Source organism: Ictalurus furcatus, chromosome 4 (genome assembly GCF_023375685.1).
Source record: "Ictalurus furcatus strain D&B chromosome 4, Billie_1.0, whole genome shotgun sequence".
NCBI lineage: Eukaryota > Metazoa > Chordata > Actinopteri > Siluriformes > Ictaluridae > Ictalurus > Ictalurus furcatus.
The window spans coordinates 29,221,236-29,238,842 of NC_071258.1; the positions used below are offsets into that span (position 1 = coordinate 29,221,236).

Sequence of the window (17,607 nt, forward strand, 5' to 3'; positions counted from 1 at the left end):
CAGTGATGTTCGTTGGTAAATGAGACCTTTTAGCTGTACTCATGTTCAATGCACGTGAATCATATGGGGCATGTTGTGATGACGTCACATGATATGTCTTGGCCCAGATCTGCAGTAATTAAAATAAATTGCAAGCTATTCCAAATGTTTGCTTGTTTTTTTTTTTTTTTTTTTTTTTTGCTTGATAATTTTTGCGATTGCAAAAACGAGAAATCCTGAAGGAACTGATATATACTAAAATTCCGATTTATTTACTTACTTACTTACTAACTTATTTATTCTCTTGGGAACATGACATGTTTATGCAGGCAGTTACCGCACTTGTAGGTTTGTGTCATGGTAGCACCCAAAGGGCTCTGAACTACATTTCCCATCAGCCCCAGCATGTCACAAGTATTCAATTACTGATTAGCACCATTATATAAGTTCCGGTTTTTCAGCATCTTCTTATCAAGCTTTTGTTGTTGTTGTGTTAGTGTGTTGCTGTGTGTACCATAGTCTTATGTGCCATATGTACATAGCATTATGTACCATACTCATATGGTTCTTGTTTTCAGTGTTTCAGTCTGCACGTGCATCCTCCTTCGCCTCCCAATCGTGACAATTTAATTGGAGAAATTGTGGCTTTCTTAATGCTCCCAAAATTATGACTTATGGCCACAGTTTTCCACAGATTTAGATGATTAACAGCTTACCAAGCATTCATTGATTCTTCCATTCATTCATTCAATTATTCATTCATCCATTCATTCATCCATCCATTCATTTTCTTGTGCTTTGCCTGTTGGAGGTCATGTTGGAAACTGGCTGAAAAGTTCAACTCAGACCAGTGGTGGATTCCAGCTCCTCCTACATTCACAAACCATTCTTATTAGGTGCTCGAGCCATTTTAACGGACTCCTCTTGATTCGGAGTAGCAGTGGCTCTACTTTGATCCTTTCCCAGATTGCTGAGCTCCCTATCACTGAGAGTAAGCTCAGCAACCCTGTGGAGGATCCTCACTTCTGCTGCCTGAAGTCGTGACCTTATTCTTTCAGGAACAACCAACAGCTTGTGACTATAGATGAGGATAGGGATGCAGACTGACTGGCAAACAGAGAGCATCACCTAAAAACTCAGAGTTCAAAGTGTACTGGTTAGTTTTGTTTATACATGGACTCCACATGGTCTTGCAGACCCTCTCACAGTATGGGATGTTCCTCTGAGTGTTTTTGGCATGGGGCACTTTTGGCAGGAACGCTGAAATGTATAATGGACACCTAGTCTATCTACTAAGGAGTGATAATATTTAATAAAGTAGGAGTGTGTGCACTTCGTCTTGACTTTCATATAATTACATAGTGGAGAAAAGGGTCAGAACCTGGACTCCTGTTGAAGAACTGGGCCAGAGCTTCACAGGGAGGTCTTAATCAATTTCAAGCTTCATTTAAATACAAATTAAGAAATATGTTGAATGAAATAGATTGGGCTTGTGTGTGGAGCATCTCTCTCTCTCTCTCTCTCTCTCTCTTTCTCTCTCTCTCTCACATTGTATTTTTGAATAAAAAGTAGTAACTGTAGTGTGTAGTGGAAGAAGCCCATTAGCTTTACTCTGAGCAGCAGTTTAAAATCTGTTCTGTTTTTCTTCCACTGCCTCACAAAGAGACCAGGCTGTGCTATGGAGAGACAAATGCGTGTGTGTTTGCATGAATTAGACTGAAACGACAGTTTAGAAAATAATAAGCTTGTGCAAGCAAGTGTAACGAGAAAGAGAGAGTGAGAGAGAGGCGGTCACTGTTAGAGTGATAGCGCTCACAGATAGAGAAATCCATTTCAGAAAAAAAAGTGAATTAGGACAAGGGAGGACAGTAATGAAAGTGAGAGATGGCCAAATTGGCGATGTTCACTGGGATGAGAGTGGTGGAGTGGAGAGATGTGGAAAGATGTTGAGACTGATTTTACCCATTGATACTGAAAGGGAAACACAATGGCACATGAACAAATCACTGAAGGCTGCAGGCTGTGCTCATTGATCCAGCGTAGATCTCAACTATACACTCGTTACAGAGGTATGAGCTTTAACTGTGATGATCATGTGATATATGGTATTAGATGGCATTTAATTCCTCCTATTTGATGTAAAAGAACAATTTCTTAGCATTCATTGTCACCTGAGCACTCATAAATGCACAAAAGGCTTTCATGTGTGTTTTTTTTTTTTGGCTTGACACATTAACTAAAACCTGGCGCTATCTTTATCTTGAATTCCAATAAGCAAGGATGATGTGCATGGAATTCATTACATTTCATATTAATGAGGTTGTAAGAAAGGGCAGAAATACTGCTCTTAAACAAAATCTCCACTCTGAGCACATTAAATACATTTACAGTCCCCTCCGGAAGTATTGGAATGGTAAGGCCAATTCATTGTTTGTGCTATACACCAAATACATTTGGGTTTCAGATCAAAAGATGGAGATGAGACGAGAGTTTAGGATTTCAGCTTTTATTTCCTGGTATTTACATCTAGATGTGTTAAACAACATAAAACATAGAACCTTTTGGATCAGACCACCCAAGTTTTAGGTGAGCAAACATATAGGAACAGATAAGTCTTGATGTAGATTAAAGTAAATAACACTTAATATTTGGCTGCATATCCTTTGATTTTAAGAACTGTATCAAGCCTGCGACTCATTAACATTGAAACCAAATTGCTGGTTTCTTCTTTTGTGATGCTTTTCCAGATATTTACCGTAGCTTCTTTCAGTTGTTATTTGTTTCTGGAGGTTTCTCCCTTCAGGATGTGAAATGCTGCTCAATTGGGCTAAGGTCTGGTGATTGACTTGGCCAGTCTAAAACCTTCCGCTTTTCCCCCTGATAAAGTCCTTTGTTGTGTTGGCAGTGTGTTTTGGATCATTGTCTTGCTGCATGATGAAGTTCCTCTCGTTAATTTGGATGCATTTTTCTGTAAATTGGCAGACAAAATGTTCCCGTAAACTTCTGAATTCATTCTGCTGCTCCCATCATGAGTTACATCAGCAATAAAGATTAGTGAGAATGTTCCAGAAGCAGCCATGCAAGCCCAAGCCATTATGCTAGCTTCACCATGTTTCACAGATGAGCTTGTATGTTTTGGATCATGAGTAGATCCTCTCTTACTCCACACTTTGACCTTTCCATCACTTTGGTAGAGCTTAATCTTGGCTCCAGAACTTTTGTGGCTCATATCTGTACTTCTTTGTGTGTTCCAATCTGGCTTTCAGATTCTTACTGCTGAGGAGTGGTTTACATCTTGTGGTATGGCCTCTAGATTTCTGCTCTCAAAGTCTTCTTTGAACAGTGGATTGAGATACCTTCACCCCTGCCCTGTGGAGGTTGTTGGTGATGTCACTAACTCTTGTTTTAGGGTTTTTCTTCACAGCTCTCACAATGTTTGTCATCAACTGCTGTTGTTTTCCGTGGCCGAACTGTTCCATGTCTGCACCAGTGGTTTCTTTCTTTTTCAGGACAAATTGTTGTATTGGCTATGCCCAGTGGTTGTGCAATGCCTCTGATTGATTTTCTCTTTTCGGAGCTTCAAACTGGTTTGCTTTTCTCCCATAGACAGCTCTCTGGTCTTCATGTTGGCTTATACTTTATAAGAATAAATGCAGTCATCACAGGTAAAACTGAAGGCTTGTCAAAACAATCAATCTAACCGCACACACCTGGGAAGACAACAAGAAACGCCTGTCAGTCACATGTGCCAGTATTTTTGCTTGCCTACAAATTGTGTGGTCTGATACAAAATATACCATGTTGTATGTCGTTTAACACATCTACATATAAATACCAGGAAATAAAAACTGAAATTCTAAACTCTCTTCTTGTATTCATCTTTTGATCTCAAGCCCAAATGACTTCAGTTGACAGCAAAAAGAAACTAATTGGCCTTGCCGTTCCAATAGTTTCGGAGGGGGCTGAGTATTGAAATATGTGTTAATTTGTTGGTTATCCCTGTGAGAAGTTAGCGGTCGTCTGCCACACTGATGTCACAGGGGGACTTTGCCTGCTCAGTTATAATGCTGTTTATAAGAGAAAAAGAAATTCTCATACATAAGGGATAACAATCTGATGTTGCTGTTAGGTCCTAAAAACAAAAGATCCTCAGCTTCTTTTCTCACTCACCATTTTCCAGAGACATTCAGTGTTATACAGTAATAAAGTGAAATCCAATATAAAAGCAGTGTAGAGTCAAAGTTCCAGTATGCAATGCTCAGCTAGTTAGCGATCTCTGAGATGATGAATGCGATGTCGTTGACGGTGGCGTTAGCATGAAATTTGGAGCGTTGGAATCTGTAGTAGATCTGTAGAGTGTACAGATGAGGTAGTGAGAGAGCTGGATGGGATAAAAGACTAAAGCGCTGCTGCATCGCTCTCTTTAAGTAGAGATGAAGCGAGGGCTAAATCCCTCACACCACTGTTGTGGGTAATGTAGGAAAACTTTAACCAAAGTGGAAATAGAACATGTCGATGAAAGAATTTAAACTATAAGACTGAGAATTTTATTATGAGTCTGGGATACCACTGAAGATCATATTTTAATTATAAAGATTAATATGCAAGTCATTCAGGGTGGTTTTTTTTTTTTCTTTTAACTTTCACCTTGACAGCCTTTCATGAGGTGTGTGTGTGTGTGTGTGTGTGTGTGTGTGTGATAACTGTGTTATGATTCTTGCCAAGTGATGCAGCATAGCATATGGTCAAACCTGATAAACACACACACACACACACACACAGTCAGATTGCTTGTCCGACTCCTAACCACAGATCGACCACCTCCTATAATTCATACTGTCTGTTAGATGCTTTGAAAATGAGCTGTGATGAAGACATTCGCATGAAATCAATAATTATTATTGAAATCAATAATAATTCCCTACAGGGCATTTTCTTTCTTGCTCCATTTAATTATATAATCCATGTATCATCCTGTAAAATGATTCCAACAATAGAGAGAACCTTGCACACAACTGCAGTATAGGCTGTTACTGCATGGTGATAAACCTTAATGTGTTACAGTATTGTTTCCTCATGTGTATCTGACAAACGTCTAACCTTTTCTTTCTTTCTTTTTTTTTGTCCATCACTCTATTTTCTGTCCTTCCTCTGTAATCCCCTCTAGTGTCCCCCCATTCTCCTCCCCTCCTTTTCCATCCTCTTCTTTTCTGTGTGTGTATGTGAGAGAGAGAGCAGTGTTGAGGTGAGTGTGTGAGTGTGTGTGTGTGTGTGTGTGTGTGTGTGTGTGTGTGTGTGCGTGTGAGAGGGCTATGCAGTCGGCGCTCCACACACACGGAGCATGCTTGTGAGTGGAGGCTCCGGCCAACATGAGCCTCCCGAGCCCAGAGCGCGTCCACAGCATCAGCCCAAACCCGCGTGCACCCTCCTCCCTTTCTCGCTCCCTCCCTCACTCCCTCCCTCGCTCCCTCTCTTCGTCCACGAGCCTCAGCCGCACCGCCTCTCCCGCGCCAGCCAGGGGGACAGCTCCCGCAGTTCCCACGGTGACGGTTGCCGAGCGCCGGCCTGCCCCATGGAGGAAGCCCAAGGCAACACGCTGGTCGTCCGCATCGGCATCCCCGACCTGCAGCAGACGGTGAGTTCACTCGTCACTCCAAACTCTCCCTTCTTTCTCTCACTCCTCTCTCTTCTCTGTAGAGCTTTTTTCCCCCCACTCTGTCCCATTCTTTCTTCGTTGCCGGTCCACCTGCACGCTTCCTGACATGCTCGTTTGTTGTTGGGTATTTTTTCCCCACTCTTTCCCTTATCTCTTCCATTTCTTGTTTAAATAAATCTAATCAGCTCTCTTCATTAGTGGGACCAGGGCTGACTTTGACAACTGAGCACTTAAGTGTGAGAGGCGAGAGGTGAGAGAGTGTTTGTCTTGTGGGACCGGTGTAAATCTTACAAAGGGTAATTTTGCCTCTTGCGCTGTCACACTTGACAGGTTGTTGCCCTGTAGTGTACTGTGTCCTCGCGGCCTGTTCAAGAGAATTGCACATATGGCTGTGATGGATAAGAGGCAGAGAGAGAGAGCGAGAGAGAGAGAGAGAGAGAGAGAGAGAGAATGAGTGAAAGAGGCAGAAAGAGGCGGGGTGCCTCTTTCATTCTCTCAGCGTTCCATTTCTCTGAAGTGTAGTTACTTACCTGTATGATTTCTGAGGACAGATCATGCTATAGCCGTGTAATTAATTCTGTTTCTGAGTCCAGTAGGCATTGCTGTATGATTGTGGAGATCTACCCTGCTGCTGTCTGTGAAACATGTGGAGCTTTTGCTGCAGGCTTAATTGGCATCTGTGTGTGCGCATGTGTGTTTGTGTGTGTGTGTGTGTGTGTGTGTGCGCGCACATGCATCTGCTTGGTTTATACCATTTGACGCCTGGATGAACATCAGTATTGTACAGACACCATAATGACTGAGGCTACTAAAGGCTACTTGCAGTTGACTTGTTTGGTGAATAATTTGTTGTTTTCTTATGGAACTCACTGAAAGATGTGTCGTGTCCCAGCAAGTTTTATTATCACGACTTCCTATTATGACTGTTTTTTTTTGTCCTTTCATTTTTTTTCTTCAATAAGAATCATGACTGCTTTAGAGAATTGCACTCTGTTAATTACTGGAATAACTGCTTCACACAGGTTGTTGCCTGACATGGAAATCTGTGCTGTGTGTGCTAAGCAGAAGTGATCACTCTCTGTTCTACTCCACTGTGCCAGAAACTCTTCTTATATGCGTCTTTTGTTGTTTCCAAAACTGTGTGGGTTTATATACAGTATGTGTGATCTCAAAGCATAAGAAAGTAGCAAGAGCTTGTCTAGATGTCCATTCACTAAGAGATGCGTGTGTGTGTGTGTGTGTTTGGTAGAAGAACTCATTAAAAGAAGAAAGCCTGAGTGTTGGTGTGTGTGTCCTTTAGGGATGCCTGTGCTTCTGTGCTAATAGAGCAGGGTGAATGAGAGCACAGAGAAATCTGTAAATGTCACACTTTCACAAGCAACTCTGCTCTGTGCCGCTTTCAAATGTTAATGCACACATTCTAATGTGAGCACATTCACTCCGTGCATTCGAATACACAACACCCTTATGAAAATGAAAGGAATGCATTTTATTGGGGGTGCACGGTGGTTTAGTGGTTAGCACGTTGGCCTCACAGCTCCAGGGTCGGGGATTCGATTCCTGCCGCTGCCCTGTGTGTACGGAGTTTCCGTGTTCTCCACGTGTTGCAAGGGTTTCCTCCGGGTACTCCGGTTTCCTCCTCCAGTCCAAAGACATACATAGTAGGCTGACTGGCATGTCCAAAGTGTCCGTAGTGTGTGAATGTGTATGTGATTGTGCCCTGCGATGGATTGGCACCCGGTCCAGGGTGTACCCCTCCTCGTGCCCGACGCTCCCTGGGATTGGCTCCAGGTTCCCCATGACCCTGAAGGATAAGCGGTATAGAAAGGGGATGGATGGATGCATTTTATGGGCAGACTTGTACGCCGTTTTCTTAGTACAGCTTAATGTGTTTTCTATAGAAAATATCTCTTTGATGAACTTTGGTATATACTTTAGAATATATAGCTGTACGTATGTACTGTATGTTTGCATGTGTGTATGTATTAGTGGTGTACCATGCCACTATACAGTATGTATCAGTTAAGGGCATCCAAATATTCTTATCTGTATCTGTATTTGGATTTTAACCCATGTGGGCGTGGCCTCGACCCCACCACTATTGCAGAATTTGACTCAAACTTGTAACTGGCTTTGACCTCCGACTAGGAAAAAACAAAGAAAACGCACCAACTCTGAATTCTTACTGGTAAAATTAAGATGGTCTCCTCAACCCTGAGTTCAGCAAGTGACGTCAAATTGACATGGCTGTATATACAAGTCATTGCTTTAGATCAATCAATATACAGATATATTAGCTTGTTGAATCTACTGTATAACACTACATGACTGTAAAGATCGCTGCTTTGAGGAGCAACTGTAAATATACATCACTCATCAAAGTTAGCTGGATAGCTTAATGCTAACAAACATAGAGGCGTTTTTTTACTTTGCACCTCAAAAATGACGTAGTTCAGACTTCCCACTTCCGAGGTAAGTCGAATGCAGCATATGCCCCAAGAAACACTTGGGGGGGGGGGGGGGGACCCCAAAGGTAGAAATGCCAGCACTGTCAGCATGTCATAAATAAACCTTGTAAATGCACTGTGCACCATGGTCTTTGTTTGTCCCACAAACTTCTTCTGAGTGCTCTCGCTCGCATCTGAATGAAAGTTAAATCCTCCAGCTTGTGCTACTTTTTTTGTCGCATCCCATGGGATCCTAGTCACAGTGCACTGTGGACCATTCTAGCAAGCTTTCTTTAGAAAAACACAAGTGCCTCTTATTCATATCTGCTTGTATTTGTATCCATTTAGAACACATTATCTGTTCAGTCCAATTAATGCATTCGTATTCATCTCCATGTATGTATGTATTTATGGTGCTTGTGATATTTGGGGTGCACCTGTCAGTATTTTGTAGTGTTAGATTTTAGATGTGGAAACTAAAGAGAACTGGTTTCATTTCCGAAACATAACCCCAGACAGTTAAGCAAACAGTATTTCAGCTTTTTGTAAAACTTTTTCTTTTGATATAGCATGTATTTCTCATGCATCCATGAAATTTTTGAATGCTTTGTAGCTTTTACTTCCAGCAGGGACTCTTCCACATTACATTTTGCTGTACTCTTTCACAGTAACCATGAGAAATGCATTAGCCCATTTTGCATTAGCCCATGAGAAAGTATGCATTAGCCCTTACAGTATACACCGCTGTGTCCACCTTTGGAGCCACTGCTTTTAATTCTCAATTGTAAGAGCTGCTGTTAAACAGTGAAAAAGTTTAGTTAAAGCAAAAAAAAAAAGAAAAGAAGAAAGCAGAAACTACAAAAATGAAGAGGAAGTGAGATAACTTGTAATGTTTTTTTTTTCTGGTCAGAATCTTTCATCATGAACAAAGCGGTACTCCTGAACATTGAACTCTGCAGGACGTGGCAGAGAGCAGAAACGCAACAAGGTTTGTGAGATACTGGGATTTCAGTGCTCAAGGTGGTAATATCCACACAGGAGTTTTTCTCCTCACACTTTCCTCTTTCCTTAATCCACAATATCCATAATGTGGGTGCTGGTTTTCTGCTGATGATTTAAGGGATAATGACATTCATAGTATTAATTATAATATGCAAAATACGTGACTTTATCTGTCTCCACACTGCCAAGAATGATTTCTTAGGAAGTGAAGTGAATGAAGTGAATCTTATTTCTAATTACTATATATATATATATAGTAAGTATATATAGTAAGTAATTAGAAAGTAATTAGAGTAATTAGAAATAAGTAATATCTAAGTAATTAGAAATAAGATTGAAGAAACTATAATGGCTGACCATTAACAGTAGTAGTAACTACAGCTGTAATCTCCATATTGGACCAATTACAATAATTTTAAGTAAAATGATCATGTTTATTCTTTGTTTGCAAATTTTTGGCAGAGAAGGTCTCAGTATAGATATGAGCATAGACATCACCCGAGGCTGGGTCTCTTCCCAGGTGATGCTCTGCCAGGGCCATAATGCAGTCATTTGCAGTTTTGTTTTGTTTTTTTATTATTGTTTCTGAGGCTTTTTGCCTCCAGGTTTGTCTGTAGTAAGTGAAATGCATGCCCAGTGGGGTTCAAGTCAGGTGAATGACCTTTGAAGAAAACTCTATAGTTGCTTTAGCAGCATGTTTTTGAGTCACGCACTAGTTGCTGAGTTTTTAAGTTAGCTCTGAGCAGTTACGATGCTTCTGCCAAAGTCAGAAATCATTCCACTGCCATCAGCAGTCAATCATTACAACATTAAAACAACTCTTTTCTGGCAGCTCAACATGTCCATGCCACCATTACTCATTTTTCTCCACACTTCGCTCTTTCCATCACTCTGGTACATCTTTTATCTTCATCTCATCTGCCTGGAAGACGCAGTCCAAAATGTCCCCCAGCCTTTAGCGTACTGTTAACCGATAACAGAGCCTTTTGTTTTTGAGGATCACTCTTGGTTTGCATCTTCAGCATCAACTCTTTCCAGTCATACCGTTGGGATGTGGTTTTGACACCTCTTATGTTGTGTTATTTGGCGCTGATTGATTTATCTCAGCCTCATGATGGCTTGTTTTTACCGACTTTGTTGCTGTTGTCTCTTCAGACCTAAGAAGTGTCAGACACCGAATGCAAATGCCACATCTTGAATCAATTCTAGACCTTTTACCAGCTCTCTTGTGTATCATCTAAAGAGGTAATGATGTAAAGCGGACCAGGAAATAACATTTTGGTACCCATAAAAATGGGGCACTGTGAATAAAAAAGGGCTTCACAGGTCCTACACAGTTCACACAATATGGACATTTACATTATAGCTGATGTTCTGTACTTTAACTTCATAGCCATTGTTTTATTTCAGAGTATAAAGCCAAAACAAATGCTGCATCCATGTTCATTGTCTTATAGCCTGAACTAGAGGTGTGTATCAGGACACCTCTAAACCTCAAAAAAGGTTTATTTTTTTATAAAAATTTTTTTTTTTTACTGTCATTCAGGGCATTCAGGTAAGAATCTCACAAGACAAAGAAAGGCCGGAAAAATTCGGTAGAAAAGTAATTTGTTAGAGAAGTCATTGATGAGTGGTGCTCATTAGTAATTAAAAATGAATGCCTGTAATGCAGACATATGATCGTAAACTTTAAATTAATTAAATGCATAAGCCGAGATCAGTCTTGCAGTTCTGTCACAGCAGGTAAATGGAAACGGATGCAAATGCAAAAACAGTTTAATGAACGGCTCACAGGCAAACAAATCCAAATCGAGAGGCAGAATCATAGTCAAAAACATGCAGTGGGTCAGGCGATGTGCAAACAGTACAAACAGGACAAAGCAAAGGACAGAAACCAGAACGTAAACAAGATAAAAAAAAAAAAAAAAGAGTACCGATAAACAATAAATGGCTTGGTAAGGTCAGGTACGAACACACTGAGCAATACTTCGTAATGAGAGAGTCCAATGAGTTCAATAAGACTGAAGTCTTTTTATACTGTGTGGTGATTTTGTACAGGCAATTAGAGGGCAAGTGAGTGTGAACTTGACAAAGTCCATGCGTGTTGGGGAGTGTAATCTTCGTCGGCCATGTTGGTTGGGAGGTGTGTCCTGGGAAAAAGGAGGGGATTGACCTGACCTTTCTATTAGTTTCATTTAGCAAGCAGACTCACACATACTATATCAGCGATGTTAGAAATGAATATAAACAAATTCCGATATTCAGTATTCCATCAAGTATTGTCAGGCCATTTTGTGTAATAATATTGAGTCAAAGCAATTGCAGTGTAATCCTGAGGTCATGACGTATCCACCCAGGCACTGATAAAGGACTTCTAAATATCTTAACACAATTCTAGTCACCTTGAAGTCAGCTTGATTATCCACTTCCTAATGAGTTTTATGTCTTACGTTGCTTATCCATGCTATTTATTAGATAATTCACTGACTTAAACCAAAAAGGCCATTATAAGTTTTCTGTTTTTTTCATTTATAAGCTTTATTTGGATCAGTCGTGCCTTCCCAGTTGCCATAACTTTGCAGAGAGAAAGCTCAGTACACAGAACACACCTCGCAATGGCAGGACAGAGGTCAACAGGAACTCCTACATTAACTGCTATATTGATGCAAACATGTACATTTTGTATACAGCCTAAATTAAAGACGGGCGGGGAAAAGCTATTAATATTACAGAATTGTATTCATGCTAGTCAGATGTGATAAATTTAGATATTGCCCTGCATGGCAGGGACAAAAATACAACAAACTGACTTGGAAGGCAATAAGCCAAAGCTGTTCCCTTGTGTGCGGAACTCCAGACTTTGCTGACGTAACACAACAGTCGGGCATATTCCACTGCAAAATCACTGGGAGTGAAAATAAAATCAGACGCAAGTGCCAAGCTGTCTGAGTTTATTTCTGAGTTTATTCCAAATTATTTGTTGGGACTTCATTTCTATGAGGCGTATTTGGATCTATTTCTAAGTTTCAGATGTCCACACATAAGTCTCTCGAGTGGTGTGACAGAAAAGCATTTGCCTTGTCATCTGGAGATCGAAATTGGCCGTGTTCTATGAGTGGGACGAATGGCACACTCTTCCTCACCTGTCAATCACAGTGACACTAGCCAACTGTGGGCACTTATGAGCTTATGAAAGGGGGTGGGTAGCGCTTCTCCTAGTCTGTTACTCTGCCTCGTGAGGCAGAATGAGAAGCAGTTTGGTCGGACACATGTGTGTCTCTGAGGAAGCACCTTCACCCGCTCTGGTTGGTAGCTGTCATAAACAGGAGAGCTGACTGGTGGGTGGGAATCGACAGGCGACCAAACTGGGGGAGCAACTGGGGGGAGGGGACAAAAGATATCTTCATATGAGGCAGCAAGGTGAAAGCTTAAATCGTTTTAATGAATTTTTAATATGTCTAGTGCAATATTTTGTTGGGTTTTTTTTTGTTAATGTCTATGAAGGTTTTCAATCATAATTTCATACAGCTTGACTTACTATGCATAAAATTTAACCATTAAATGCATACCTCAGATCACTAGTGACCTATGTGACCCTAGTGACCTTTTCCTCTGTACCTCATCCATTTTTTTTTCTCTTAGCACCCCTCCTCTTTAGTATTTTTGGACCTTTCTACTTTGAACAAATAACTAATACCAAACCCCAAATACAAAAAAAAAAAAAAAAAAATCTGTTTCAATTTCTGTTGAAAGTAATTGAATAAATTTGCCCCTAAATGCCTCCTATCCTCTTCCTGCCTTTACTCTTCTTTCAAGTCTTTTTCCTTTTTCGATTTCCCCCCCTACGTCTTCTTTCCCCGCTCTTTTTCTCTCTTATGGGTTTTGTGATTTAGAAGGCATCTTGCCCCCTCTTCTGGTATGCCTGTTTGGTTGGCATGATGATGCCATCCATCACGATGACTGTGTGGTGGCAGCGGTGTGGTTTGTGGAGGCGGCTCACGTTCCCCTGATGCTATTTTTAGCTCATTCAACACCAACCAGTCCGAGTGCATGTGTGTGTGGGTGTGCGTGTGCTTGTGTGTGTGTGTGTGTGTGTGTGTGTGTGTGTGTGTGTGTGTGTGTGTGCTGCTGGGCCATTCAGGCTGATCACGAGCTCCAACTCTGTCTCACTCTCTGTCTTTCTGTCACTCCTTTCCTTCTCTATGTCTCTCTCTCTCTCTCTCTCTCTCTCTCTCTCTCTCTCGCTCTCTCTTTATTTGTGTCTCTCACTTCCCCAGAGCCATGTTTGCCCTCTGTGTACAGTTCATGCCTTTCAAACCCTTCATTGGGACAAAGAGAACTTTGGACTCTGACTCTGAACTGTACTGTGCATGCCATGTCAGACAATGGGGCTAACACATCTATCTACCACTAGTGTGTATTGTGTGTCAGTGTGTGTGTGTGTGTGTGTATCGACACTAACCACTGCATTGTAGCCCTCAGACTAACTGCAGTATATTTAGGGTTTTCCCTGTACTCCTCCCTACAGCTATAATAGCCCACGTCTCTTTAAGCTGTACTGATCACCGCATGAATGATCTGTACTATTCACAGAAGTTAACAGTAGCTTCCAGGAGAAGCCGTGAAAACGCACTCGTATCATAGCAGGAGGTTATTCAGAAAGGTTGATTTTTTTTCACCACCATGCTAATTATGTATTCTGCAGGGGATAAATGGTGGATTAATTGTATCCTGTTTATTCACGGCTCATGTAATAAGTCAGATGAATAGTTCAATCAGAATAACGTTTACATTTCTCAAGCGCCGTCGGTCAGACGTGGACATTATTACATGACTCATCACCAGGCATTCAAATTAATCACCAATTAGCATGACTACACCATGACACAGCTGCTTGAAACTTTGTTGCCATTCGCCATGAAAACCTGGCCGTTGAAGTTTAGGTTAAAGTGAGAGTGAAAAGAAAAATCCACCCTGAATGATTTGCATTTCCCTGAATCATTCATCTTCAACAAGTTTATTTTGTCATGAAATTATGAGTTGACTTATTGGTCTATTTTCACTTTGGTTAACAATTTCCTACATTACCCACAATGCCGTTCTACCTGCTGATAATAGTGCTAGTGGGATTTAGTCCTCACTTCATGTCTACCTGAAAAGAGTGATGCAGCAGTGCTTTAGTGCTAAAGACTAGAGGCCAGCATCCCCCACAGGACTACCGCGGGACCCGCGGGACCCGACGCAACAGAGTGTGGCGCGGGACAAGATTTGACGGGTGGGTGCAGGTGCGGGCGGGAGAACACTCGTGTGTGTGCGGGAGAATAAAATGATTCGCAAGATTCCCGCAAAATGGAAATATCGAAAAATATAATATATAAAAGCAAATAATTTGTTATTCACTTATTGCACAAGAGCAACAACAAGAACTAAACTAAAATGAAAATAATTTACAGGCGCAAGGTCGGTGGCTAACTCTTGCATCTCGCATGGTCCATGCGGCGGAAAGTAGCCTACCACACTGAGGCAAAATGTCTGAGCATGACACAGGTGGATCCCTTGTAAGCGACAGCAAGGGAACGCATCTTCCTTTTGCGTGCTGTAGGGATGTGACTGTGAGGAAATTTTCCCAATGGTTAAACATTGTGGGGGGTGAATGATTTTTATTACTATTAAAAAGGAAAACTACAGTGGGGGTGGTGCTGCGGTGGGCAAGTGATGTAATCAGTGTGTGGCCGAACGCCGTGTAACACCGGGAACACCGACTGTCGCAGCAAGCCTAGCGTGTCACGTCATCTGAGAGAAAGGGCACAAACAAGACGAAGAGCTGTTGTATCGACATGACCGATACAGTTATGAAATGGATACGCTGTGACAGCTGACATCTTGACCGAAAACTATTGGAAAACCTCCTTCCTATCAGCCACAATACATTACATAGATACAAACTACGACGTAGTGTCAAGGGTGCTCTATGCAACCCTGGTCATTGCAGGCATTTCAAAAACTGGCGAAAACATTCGAGCCTTCTTATTTCAAAATCTCAGAGGTTTTGGAGTAGCTTGTTCACAGGCCAAAAAAACCTCATCTTTGTCACTGACAGAGGAGCGACCATAGTGGCAGCTCTACGTGGCTTCAGAAGATTGAACTGTAGTGCTCACATACTCGACGTCGTTCTTTCACATGCATTCTCGACTGCTGTGATGTATAAAGCACCTGAAGTTGGCCAGCTTCTGAAAGACGTGCAAAAACTAGTCACCTACTTCAAACGTTCTGGCCTGCAAGTCAAGCTGAGTAAGTCTCTAAAGCAGTCAGTGGGGACAAGATGGAATTTCGAAATGCTTGATTCTGTGTCTCAACTGTATGATGACACTGCAACAATCCTGTTGGATAATAAACAGTATGACAAAGTAGTGTGCATCATCAAGAATACTCTTAAAACCCTGGTGACGTTTTTGAAGCTGTTCAAAGACGCAACCGATGACTTGGAGTCAGACTGTAAGACTAAGAAACTCATTGAAATTGCATAAGCTTGTGTACAACGTCTGGACGAACTAATGTCGCTGAACAGTTTGGCAGTAAATGGAATTACCATGCTCTACAAAACAGCAACGTTCCACACTCCCAAACTGCGTCAGTTAAAGATGGTTTATGATTATGAAAAGACAATCTGTGATTCATGCCATCAAAGTGCTACTTGATGAGTTGGGATTTGATGAGGTAAACACAGAGGAACACCTACAACCGCCACCAGCAAAAAAAGGCTGCTTTTCAAGACTTTGCAGAATGGGAGGATGCTGACACCATGGATAGCGACGTGTGATTAGATTCCGGAATCACGGGATATTTAAAGGTCTAGGTGGATGGATTAGAGGCACACGTACCCAAGGATGACCTCCAGTGGTGGAAAAGACGAGTTTCTGAGATGAAGCAAATTAACACGCCATGTACTTTGCATCCCAGCTTCCAGCACGCCATTTGTGGTTGCTCTCTGAAGAAGAGACGCATTAATCTGAAGCAGTACCTACTGCTCGGCCGTTCATACAATATATACTGATTAATATAAGTGTTCAGCATGAATACAATCCGGACGTACTACACACGCTATGTTGGCATTGTCAACTTCAACAGCGCCAACGCGCCATTTTTGATTCTGACATCTCTTCCTCGCCAGTCCTGTTGCCTTATGGGATAGCCCAGTATTCACAGTGTCCTGTCGTTCCATGCTGCAGAATCTCTGCAGAAACAGTAGGTCATCCCAGTATTTCTCGCCTACTGTTTTATGAATACTATGAATTCGGACATACTACTCTCTTGGCATACTGCTTTTCACCTACTGTATAGCGATATTCGGATGCAGCCCAGTTCTCTCACCTCCTCATATGTACAGTAAACTAAATGTGCTCAAACTTCTAAAGCTTCAGCTTCCTTGCTAATACCACCGTCAGCACCATCGCGCTGGTCATTGTATAGGTCATTAACTCTGCCGTAACTCAGAACAACTGCTTTGTATAGCTGTTCTGCATTCTCAGACTTCGCGTCAGCGTTTGATAATATTAATAAAACATGTCTAAGGAAGCAGCATTTGCTTCCAATGTATATGTGAATATGGATTGAATAACACTACATAATACTCAATTTTTTTTGCTGTTTGTTGATTGTACTTTATGAACAAATGGGATTACTTGTCTCTTGAGAAGAATCTTTGCAGACACCAAACATGTCTTGTCTCATCACCTACACATTCAGGGTAAAGGAAAGAAATGTTCATTCCACTTAATTCACCTTCAATGTCAGTCATCTGAAAGAAGCAATTTTTTTTTGTAACATACAGTATATTATAGTACTTCATGAGCAGAAAACACTTATCGTCTCTTTGTATGTTTAAGTTTAATCTTACTGCTTATAATATTGGTAAATGGTGTACACTTACATAGTGCTTTTTTAATCTTAGCAGTTCACACGCACTCACACATGCAACGTGCTAGTGTTCCTCAGGAAGAAACTTGGGGTTCAGTGTCTTCCCAAGGACACTTAGGCATGTAGAGACATGTGGGCCGGGAATCAAACCACCAGCCTTATGATTAGTGGACAACCCGCTCTACCACCTGAGCCACAGTCGCATATTAAAAAATCAAACATAAAACATTAACCTGTATGTTCTTTACCGAACCTTTTGAGGTTTAGGTTTAAAGCATGTCAGAACAACTAACCGTCCGTTTTTATACGTGTAGTATTATTAAATGTTCTTAGAAAATTTGTTACTGCAGTCTTTTCCTTTTTTCCTAGTTTCCTCATGTACACAGCAAAATCACCCCCACAGTATTGAATTCACACCCTACAGTGTTTATATGAGTCCATTGGACTCATATAAACACTCTGCGTGTTAATTCAACACTAGGGATTTTACTGTGTACAGTCTTCATTTAGCTGTCCTTCAACTCATTTGTGTGGTGAGTGACACTAACACTGAAGGATGCTGATGGCCCCTCTCAGCTTGTCAGTCAGAAGGAAAGAAGATTTAAT

General features: G+C 41.4%; 1 protein-coding gene across 1 annotated transcript in view; it reads left to right on the plus strand.

Moving 5' to 3' along the window:
- Positions 1-4,096: 4,096 nt before the first annotated feature.
- Positions 4,097-17,607, plus strand: part of LOC128606958 (SH3 and multiple ankyrin repeat domains protein 2-like) — a 51,069-nt gene continuing 37,558 nt past the window's right edge. The window contains exon 1 of the mRNA XM_053623534.1: positions 4,097-5,614. Coding sequence (XP_053479509.1) covers positions 5,321-5,614 — 294 coding nt within the window. The 5' untranslated portion in view covers positions 4,097-5,320. The remainder of the gene's footprint in view (positions 5,615-17,607) is intronic.